Genomic DNA, 10,438 nt, shown 5'->3' on the forward strand with positions numbered 1-10,438 from the left:
GGGTCGGAGACGGCGGCCCAGGGAGGGCGCGGCCGACGGAGGCCGCTCCTCGCCCGCAAAGGGTCACCTCTCCGGCTCCCAGACAGGCGGCCCCGTCGGCGGGCGCGGCGCTGGAGCCGACGCCTGCTGATGGGGACAAGGAGGGCCGGCTCCTCCGCGGGAGGAGAGCCGAAGCCCCGACGGGTGACCCGCTCCATGGGGAAGAAGAAGGCGGAGGAGAAGGACGACGATGGTGCGAGGGGCCTGGAGGAGCCCGCCATGGACGTGGAGTAATGGCGGGCCTGGTCCTCCAGGCCAACCTTAACTCGCGCCGCCGGGCTCAGGATCTTTTCCTCAGAGCCTGGCGGAGCGCGGTTACGCGTTGGGGCATCGCGGCGGAGCCCTTCAGGCCCCCCGCGGACGGCCCCAGTTGGGCCGTCGGCGGGGGGGGCCTCGTCGCGATCGTGCGCGGCGACGCCGCGGGCTCCCCTCCCCTCCGAGTGTTGGAGGTCGGGGGGAGTTCGTGGCGGCGCAGTGGGGAGGCATCACCGTGGTCGGGGTCTACGTGTCCCCGAGCCTGAGTCTCGCCGAGTACGAGGGGTTCCTGACAGGCTGGGGGGGTGCATAGTTCGGCACCCCCGCGGCCTGTTGTTGGTCGCCGGGGACTTCAATGCGAAGTCCGCGCTCTGGGGTTCCCGGCGGCCGGACGCGAAGGGCGCGGTGCTGGCGGACTGGGCGGCGGGTCTGGGCCTGCATTTGTTGAACGTGGGCTCGGACAGCACCTGCGTGCGGTGGGCGGGGGAGTCCGTGGTCGATCTGACCTGGGCATCTCCGGCCCTCGCGCGTCGGGTGTCGGGGTGGAGGGTGTTGTCGGGGGTGGAGACGCTGTCGGACCATAGATACGTGTCTATGGTGGTGTCTCCGCCCTCGGGCTCCGCCCCCCGCCAACGGGGGACGGGCGGACCCCGACCGCGGAGATGGGCGCTCAAGGGGCTGTCTGGTGACAGACTGGTCGCCGCCCTGCTCGCGTCCACGTGGCCGGAGAGGCCGAGGGCACGGTGGAGGAGGAGGCCGGCTGGCTCGGGGACATCGTGACGCAGGCGTGCGACTTTGCGATGCCCCGGGCCGGCCGGCCTCGGCGACGGCCCACCTACTGGTGGAGCGCGGGATTGGCGGAGCTGCGGCGCGCATCGGGGCGCGCCTGGCGCCGCTTCTCCCGCGCCCGTCGCCGGGGGACGGCGGCGGAGGTGGACGCGCGCTACGGGGAGCTCCAGGAGAGACGGAGCTCCCTGAGGGCGGCGATCAGGGACGCCAAGGCGAGGGCCTGGGAGGAGCTCCTCCGGTCCGTGGAGGGCGATCCCTGGGGGCGTCCGTACCGGCTCGTGATGGGCAAGTTGCGGCAATGGACGCCCCCGGAGACGGAGGAGATGGATCCCCTGGAGCTGCGCGGGGTCCTGGACACCCTCTTCCCGGCGGGAGGCGGGTGCCCGGGACCCCCGGAGTGGATGACCTCCGAGCGGCCCCAGGAGATACCGGGGATCGGTCCGGAGGAGTGGGCGGGGATCCTGCGCCGGCTGCGGGGCCAACGGGCCCCGGGGCCGGACGGGATTCCCAGCCGGGTCTGGGCCCTCGCGATGGAGGTCCTGGCCCCGAGAGTGAGGGCGCTCTTCGAGCGATGCCTGGGGAGGGACGCTTCCCCGCGGCTTGGAAGAGGGCGAAGTTGGTCCTCATCCCGAAAGGCGGCGGAGGAGACGCGGCGGCGGTGCGCAAGTTCCGGCCGATATGCTTGCTGGACGAGATCGGCAAGCTGTTCGAGCGGGTGATAGCGGGCCGTCTCGTCCGGCACCTGCCCGGGGGTGCTCCGGGTGAGGAGGAGAGACAGTTCGGCTTCCGGGAGGGCCGCTCCACGGTGGACGCCGTGTTGAGTGTGAGGGCCCTCACGGAGGCCGCTGTCTCGAGGGGGGGAGTTGTGGTGGCGGTGTCGCTAGACATAGTGAACGCCTTCAACTCCCTCCCTTGGGGAGTGATAGTGGAGGAGATGCGCGCGCAGCTCCTCCCTCCCTACCTCGCGAGGGTGATCCTGGAGTACTTCCGGGACAGGTCGCTGGAGTGGGTCGACCGGGACGGGCGCACCAGGACCCGCGAGGTGGAGCGCGGCGTGCCGCAGGGGTCGGTCCTCGGACCGCACCTGTGGAGGCTCGCGTACGAGCGGGTCACGCGCGTCCTTCTGCCGCCCGGCTGTCACGTGAGGTGTTACGCCGACGACACCTGCGTGATGGCCGAGGGTCCGAGCTGGGGGGAGGCGTCCGGCCTGGCGGAGTTGGCGGTGGCGGTGGTGGTCCGCGCCATCAGGGAGGCTGGGCTGGAGGTGGCGCCGCAGAAGACCCAGGCGATGTTCTTTTTCGACCATCGCCGGGGTCTGCCGCCTCCGGCCGAGATACGGGTCGGCGGGGTCAGCGTCCCGGTGGGGACCAAGATGAAGTATCTTGGCCTCACCCTGGACGGCACCTGGTCCTTCGGGGAGCACTTCGGCGGGCTGGCGCCGAGGCTGGAGGGGGCGACCAACGCGCTGAGTCGCCTCCTCCCGAACCTCGGGGGCCCGGAGACGCGGGTGCGCCGCTTGCTGGTGGGAGCGGTGCGGTCGATCGCCCTGTACGGGGCGCCGGTGTGGGCGGAGGACCTCGCGGCCTCCCGGCGGGCCCTCCAGGTGGTGAGGGCGGCCGAGAGGCGGCTGGCCGGGAGGGTCGTGAGGGCGTACCGCACCGTCTCTCACCGAGCGGCGCTGGCCCTGGCGGGCACCCCCCCCGTGGAGCTGCTGGCGGAGGGACACGCTAACGCGTACCTCCGCCGGCGGGACCTGCGGGAGAGGGGTGTGGTGCTGACGGCCAGGGCAAAGGGGGCCCTGAGGGAGCAGGGGAGGAGGGCGGTGCTGCTGAAGTGGCAGCGGCGACTCGCCGACCCGGGTGAATCGGGTCGGAGGGTCGCCGGGGCCGTCCAGCCCATCCTCTGCGAGTGGGTGGACAGAGGATGGGGGACGTTGACCTACAGGACGACACAGGTTCTCTCCGGACACGGATGCTTCGGGGAGTTCCTGTGTCGTATCGGGAAGGAGCGCGGACCGCACTGCCACCATTGCGGGGCGGAGAGGGACACGGCGGACCACACCCTAGCCGAGTGCGCGGCATGGGGTGAGGAACGCCGTGTCCTTAAAGACGTGGTAGGGGAGGACCTCTCGCTGCCGACCGTCATGCGGAAGATGGTCGGGAGCGAGAGGAACTGGAGGGCGGTCTCCTCCTTCTGCGAGCAGGTGATGCTGCGGAAGGAGGAGGCCGAGCGCGAGCGCCGACCGGGAGTCGGCCGGAGGGGTCCCGGCCACGGATGACGGCGGGGGGGCCGCGGGGCGCCTTAATGGCGCCGGCGGCCCCCTCGTCGCGTCCGGGGCGGGAGTGCGAGGAGCAGGGGGGTGGAGACTCGGGAGGGAGGTCGCGGAGACCTCCCTCCGGAGTCGCGGGGAAGGGCCCCGACTCGGGTGGAGTCGGGGCTGCAGGCGCGTGACCCCCGTTGGGGGCAGAGTGTCGGCGGGGCATTTGCCCGGGCACTCGGGTGACTGGTCGTCGGGGCATCTGCCCGGGCCGTCATCGTCGAGGGGTCCGAGGACTCCTTGACCCCCAACGGGGAGTATCGGGGACGGGTGGGCGAGGGCCGACTTGGGAGCGTCGGCCGTCGCCCTAAAACCTCCCCTCGACAGAGAGGGGAGGTCCCCGCGGAGCGGTGGTCTGCCACGCACCGCGGGTGGGGATTAGGGCCCGAAAGGGCAGCGCACCGGCGCTAGGGACGTATACCGGGCATCGTGGGGCGCGAACGAAGTGCCGTTTGGCCGATCTCGCGCCCCATACAGCCAGGGTTGGCAGACGGAGGTAGGTTTAGTGAGTATGAGTCTCACACTCCCCTCGCACCCCGCCCAAGGGGAGCGAGGGGGCCCATGACGGGTTCCTCCTCCGAAAAAAAAAAAAAAAAAAAAAAAAAGGTTAGCGTACGCGCTTGATGCGGAGGCGGCTTGGGGGGAGGAGGAGGTGGTAGGGGGAGGGGAGGAGGGCGAGGTGGAGGGTGGAGGAGGCATGGACGTGGAGTAATGGCGGGCCAGGTCCTCCAGGCCAACCTTAACCGCGCCCGCCGGGCTCAGGATCTTTTCCTCCAGAGCCTGGCGGAGCGCGGTTACGCGTTGGGGATCGCGGCGGAGCCCTTCGGGCCCCCCGCGGACAGCCCCAGTTGGGCCGTCGGCGGGGGGGGCCTCGTCGCGATCGTGCGCGGCGACGCCGCGGGCTCCCCTCCCCTCCGAGTGTTGGAGGTCGGGGGGGAGTTCGTGGCGGCGCAGTGGGGAGGCATCACCGTGGTCGGGGTCTACGTGTCCCCGAGCCTGAGTCTCGCCGAGTACGAGGGGTTCCTGGACAGGCTGGGGGGGTGCATAGTTCGGCACCCCCGCGGCCTGCTGCTGGTCGCCGGGGACTTCAATGCGAAGTCCGCGCTCTGGGGTTCCCGGCGGCCGGACGCGAAGGGCGCGGTGCTGGCGGACTGGGCGGCGGGTCTGGGCCTGCATTTGTTGAACGTGGGCTCGGACAGCACCTGCGTGCGGTGGGCGGGGGAGTCCGTGGTCGATCTGACCTGGGCATCTCCGGCCCTCGCGCGTCGGGTGTCGGGGTGGAGGGTGTTGTCGGGGGTGGAGACGCTGTCGGACCATAGATACGTGTCTATGGTGGTGTCTCCGCCCTCGGGCTCCGCCCCCCGCCAACGGGGGACGGGCGGACCCCGACCGCGGAGATGGGCGCTCAAGGGGCTGTCTGGTGACAGACTGGTCGCCGCCCTGCTCGCGTCCACGTGGCCGGAGAGGCCGGAGGGCACGGTGGAGGAGGAGGCCGGCTGGCTCGGGGACATCGTGACGCAGGCGTGCGACTTTGCGATGCCCCGGGCCGGCCGGCCTCGGCGACGGCCCACCTACTGGTGGAGCGCGGGATTGGCGGAGCTGCGGCGCGCATCGGGGCGCGCCTGGCGCCGCTTCTCCCGCGCCCGTCGCCGGGGGACGGCGGCGGAGGTGGACGCGCGCTACGGGGAGCTCCAGGAGAGACGGAGCTCCCTGAGGGCGGCGATCAGGGACGCCAAGGCGAGGGCCTGGGAGGAGCTCCTCCGGTCCGTGGAGGGCGATCCCTGGGGGCGTCCGTACCGGCTCGTGATGGGCAAGTTGCGGCAATGGACGCCCCCGGAGACGGAGGAGATGGATCCCCTGGAGCTGCGCGGGGTCCTGGACACCCTCTTCCCGGCGGGAGGCGGGTGCCCGGGACCCCCGGAGTGGATGACCTCCGAGCGGCCCCAGGAGATACCGGGGATCGGTCCGGAGGAGTGGGCGGGGATCCTGCGCCGGCTGCGGGGCCAACGGGCCCCGGGGCCGGACGGGATTCCCAGCCGGGTCTGGGCCCTCGCGATGGAGGTCCTGGCCCCGCGAGTGAGGGCGCTCTTCGAGCGGTGCCTGGTGGAGGGACGCTTCCCCGCGGCTTGGAAGAGGGCCAAGCTGGTCCTCATCCCGAAGGGCGGCGGAGGGGACGCGGCGGCGGTGCGCAAGTTCCGGCCGATATGCTTGCTGGACGAGATCGGCAAGCTGTTCGAGCGGGTGATAGCGGGCCGTCTCGTCCGGCACCTGCCCGGGGGTGCTCCGGGTGAGGAGGAGAGACAGTTCGGCTTCCGGGAGGGCCGCTCCACGGTGGACGCCGTGTTGAGTGTGAGGGCCCTCACGGAGGCCGCTGTCTCGAGGGGGGGAGTTGTGGTGGCGGTGTCGCTAGACATAGTGAACGCCTTCAACTCCCTCCCTTGGGGAGTGATAGTGGAGGAGATGCGCGCGCAGCTCCTCCCTCCCTACCTCGCGAGGGTGATCCTGGAGTACTTCCGGGACAGGTCGCTGGAGTGGGTCGACCGGGACGGGCGCACCAGGACCCGCGAGGTGGAGCGCGGCGTGCCGCAGGGGTCGGTCCTCGGACCGCACCTGTGGAGGCTCGCGTACGAGCGGGTCACGCGCGTCCTTCTGCCGCCCGGCTGTCACGTGAGGTGTTACGCCGACGACACCTGCGTGATGGCCGAGGGTCCGAGCTGGGGGGAGGCGTCCGGCCTGGCGGAGTTGGCGGTGGCGGTGGTGGTCCGCGCCATCAGGGAGGCTGGGCTGGAGGTGGCGCCGCAGAAGACCCAGGCGATGTTCTTTTTCGACCATCGCCGGGGTCTGCCGCCTCCGGCCGAGATACGGGTCGGCGGGGTCAGCGTCCCGGTGGGGACCAAGATGAAGTATCTTGGCCTCACCCTGGACGGCACCTGGTCCTTCGGGGAGCACTTCGGCGGGCTGGCGCCGAGGCTGGAGGGGGCGACCAACGCGCTGAGTCGCCTCCTCCCGAACCTCGGGGGCCCGGAGACGCGGGTGCGCCGCTTGCTGGTGGGAGCGGTGCGGTCGATCGCCCTGTACGGGGCGCCGGTGTGGGCGGAGGACCTCGCGGCCTCCCGGCGGGCCCTCCAGGTGGTGAGGGCGGCCGAGAGGCGGCTGGCCGGGAGGGTCGTGAGGGCGTACCGCACCGTCTCTCACCGAGCGGCGCTGGCCCTGGCGGGCACCCCCCCCGTGGAGCTGCTGGCGGAGGGACACGCTAACGCGTACCTCCGCCGGCGGGACCTGCGGGAGAGGGGTGTGGTGCTGACGGCCAGGGCAAAGGGGGCCCTGAGGGAGCAGGGGAGGAGGGCGGTGCTGCTGAAGTGGCAGCGGCGACTCGCCGACCCGGGTGAATCGGGTCGGAGGGTCGCCGGGGCCGTCCAGCCCATCCTCTGCGAGTGGGTGGACAGAGGATGGGGGACGTTGACCTACAGGACGACACAGGTTCTCTCCGGACACGGATGCTTCGGGGAGTTCCTGTGTCGTATCGGGAAGGAGCGCGGACCGCACTGCCACCATTGCGGGGCGGAGAGGGACACGGCGGACCACACCCTAGCCGAGTGCGCGGCATGGGGTGAGGAACGCCGTGTCCTTAAAGACGTGGTAGGGGAGGACCTCTCGCTGCCGACCGTCATGCGGAAGATGGTCGGGAGCGAGAGGAACTGGAGGGCGGTCTCCTCCTTCTGCGAGCAGGTGATGCTGCGGAAGGAGGAGGCCGAGCGCGAGCGCCGACCGGGAGTCGGCCGGAGGGGTCCCGGCCACGGATGACGGCGGGGGGGCCGCGGGGCGCCTTAATGGCGCCGGCGGCCCCCTCGTCGCGTCCGGGGCGGGAGTGCGAGGAGCAGGGGGGTGGAGACTCGGGAGGGAGGTCGCGGAGACCTCCCTCCGGAGTCGCGGGGAAGGGCCCCGACTCGGGTGGAGTCGGGGCTGCAGGCGCGTGACCCCCGTTGGGGGCAGAGTGTCGGCGGGGCATTTGCCCGGGCACTCGGGTGACTGGTCGTCGGGGCATCTGCCCGGGCCGTCATCGTCGAGGGGTCCGAGGACTCCTTGACCCCCAACGGGGAGTATCGGGGACGGGTGGGCGAGGGCCGACTTGGGAGCGTCGGCCGTCGCCCTAAAACCTCCCCTCGACAGAGAGGGGAGGTCCCCGCGGAGCGGTGGTCTGCCACGCACCGCGGGTGGGGATTAGGGCCCGAAAGGGCGGCGCACCGGCGCTAGGGACGTATACCGGGCATCGTGGGGCGCGAACGAAGTGCCGTTTGGCCGATCTCGCGCCCCATACAGCCAGGGTTGGCAGACGGAGGTAGGTTTAGTGAGTATGAGTCTCACACTCCCCTCGCACCCCGCCCAAGGGGAGCGAGGGGGCCCATGACGGGTTCCTCCTCCGGAAAAAAAGAAAAAAGGTTAGGTTAGGTTAGGTTTCCCTCAGGGGCCTGCTACGGTGTAGCAGGTACGGGAATTGACGTTCCCGGGGGCACCCGAGTCACGGTATGAGTGTATGAATGAATGGGCCCCGGTCGGCCCGCTGTGGATATTCCCCGCAGACTAGCCAAGGGGGGAGTAGTAGGCCCCCCGACCGTGCCGCTCGTTGCCGGCCAGGTACCAGGCCTCTTCTCCCCGGGGCGTCGGGCAGTGCGCCCGACGTCGCGGGGCGAATGCGGAACGTGGGAGCCCGCTGGTTCGACCGCCGGGGGCTTGCCCCTGGCGATCGGCCCGGCGGGGGCGCCCTGTGGTGGGGCGCCGTCGGCGGCGGGCGGAGGATCGGAGCCAATGCGGGGGTTGAAGCGTCGGTGCCGGGCGGGGGAGCGGGGGAGCACTCGGCCAGTGTCTCCCCATAACCGCGTGGCTGCCAGGCGGTGGTGAGTGCACTGGAGCCGTCCGGGTCGGGGCCGTGTAGGACCCCGTTCGGATCGGGGCCTGCACGTCGTCGCCGGACGTAAAGCCCCAAAATTTTGTATCGGGGGCCGGCTTCACCGGTAACCCCACCCTCTTTCGGCTCTCGGTGGGACTAGGGTTGGCCACCCGAAAACCGCCTCTCGGCTGTCCCACACTTCATTAGGGAAAATTTACCGGGGGAAGGTTCCCCACTGCGGTGGGGACGCCATGATGGCCGAACCCGAGGAAATTAACTATGCAATATGGATAATGCCTTTTCTTTGGGGAAAACGGGGGGGAAGACGGGCGCGGAGGCGCCGGAGGGCGTGGACGAGGAGGCGTGGGAGTCGCCTCGAGAGGTGGTGCTGGTGTCGGACGTTGAGGAGGGGGTCTCGCTGAGGGCCATTTTGGACCCGGCGGCGGCCTCCTCCTCCGCGGCCGACGGTAGCCGCGGGGGCACGCGACGACCGCGGACCCGCCAAATGGCGAGGAGGGGGGGATCGAGCACGCGATCGGGCAGTCGGGCCGGTCGGGTCAGCCGGGATAGTTCCCGGGACTCGGCTGCCTCGACGACGTGCGACGTGGCGTCCCTTCCGGGGGACGTCGACACCGACGCGTCGGCGAGCGAGACGGGGAGGAAGCGCAAGCGCGGGAGGCCCCCTACCACCGGGGAGTACGTCGGCCTGGCGGAGGCCAAGCGCGCCGCCAGGGAGGAGGAGCGGCTGTCGAGGGAGTGGGAGCGGGAGAAGGAAGTCCTCGCCTCCATTCCCTCGCCAGCCGACAAGAGGGAGCGCGAATCCTGGGAAGTCCAGGTGGAGCGCTTTCGGGAGTGCCCGTCACCCGACATCACCGCTCGGGTGATGGAGCACCTCGAAACCGTGGTGAAGGTCGCCAAGAACTCGGGCCACCTTCAGGGCCCGTATGTCAGGGCCCTGAAGGAGGCCGCGGCGGGCATCAGGGCGGCGCTCACCGTCACTGCTGAGAGGAGGGGCGCCGGAGCCCCCTCTCTCAGCACGGAGAACGCCGCCCTGAGGGGGGAGGTGGAGTCCCTCAAATCGCAGGTGCGCGAACTGAGGGACACCATCTCCCTCATGGGACGGGCGACCGCGGGGGACGGGGGGGAGAGCCAGCGGGTGGCTGACTCTCCCGTCCTGCGCGTCAGGGGGCGGAGGCTGGTGACTCCGCCGAGGAGCCCGGCGACATCGGAGGCAGGACTCCGGACCGAGACCACCCCGCAGAAGGGGGGAGGTCCTCCCGCCGAAAGGGAGGACCCCCTGGTCGCCATGGAGGCCAGAATTATGGCCTCCATGGGGACCATGGTCTCGCGGATCGTCGCGGAGGCGGTGGCGCCCCTGGTGAGGCGCGGCGCGAGAGAGGGAGCGGAGCCGACCCCCCAAACAGGACCGGAGGAGCCAGGCAACGGCGGGACGGCAAAGAAGAAGAAGAAAGGTAAGAAGGGGGGTGGTGGGGCGAGCGGAGCCCCGCCTGCCCTTAACCCCCCTCCGGCAGAGCAGCGGCCCAGTTCGGCGGTGGCCGGCCCGGCTAGCCGAGTTCCAGCCGGCGAGGAGGAGCAGCCGTGGTCGACGGTGGTGGGCAGGAGGGCCGCGAGGCCAACCGCCCAGCCACCGGCCCCCGCGGGTAAGGGCAAACCCGTGCCGGGCAAACCCGCCCCAGGTAGGGGGGCCAGCGGGGGGGGCAAACCCGCGACGGGCAAACCCTCCCCGCCCGGCGGTCGACCCGGCGCGAAGGGGCCGAAGCCCCCTAAGTCGCCCAAGACGGCGGCTGTGGTCATCACGGCCGCCGACGGCGACTACAAGGGGGCCGTGGAGAAGGCGCAGAAGGGCGTGGACATCGACGCCCTGGGGATCGCCGCGCCGCGAGTGAGGAGGGCCTTGACGGGGGCCCTCATTTACGAGATCCCAGGACCGGAGTCCGCCACCAAGGCGGACGAGCTGGCCTCCCGTTTGGAGAAGGTTTTTGAGGGGTCGGGTGTAAGGGTCACCCGACCTCTCAAGAAGGTGGAGCTGCGCGTCCGACGGCTGGACGACGCGGCTACGGAGGAGTCGGTGTCTCGGGCGGTCGCAGCCGCGGGAGGCTGCGCCCCCCGAGCCGGCGAAGTAGGGCCGC

The 10,438-nt window shown here is 71.2% G+C and overlaps 1 protein-coding gene across 1 annotated transcript; it reads left to right on the plus strand.

Moving 5' to 3' along the window:
- Positions 1–8,574: 8,574 nt before the first annotated feature.
- On the plus strand, positions 8,575–10,373 carry LOC113563461 (actin cytoskeleton-regulatory complex protein PAN1-like; the record flags this gene model as incomplete). Its single annotated transcript, XM_026975137.1, has 1 exon — positions 8,575–10,373. A coding segment is annotated over exon 1 (1,799 nt), but the record flags the coding sequence as incomplete, so codon positions are not given.
- Between the last annotated feature and the right edge of the window lie 65 nt (positions 10,374–10,438).

This window comes from Ooceraea biroi, unplaced genomic scaffold (assembly GCF_003672135.1).
Source record: "Ooceraea biroi isolate clonal line C1 unplaced genomic scaffold, Obir_v5.4 UnassembledTig1, whole genome shotgun sequence".
Classification (NCBI taxonomy): Eukaryota; Metazoa; Arthropoda; class Insecta; order Hymenoptera; family Formicidae; genus Ooceraea; species Ooceraea biroi.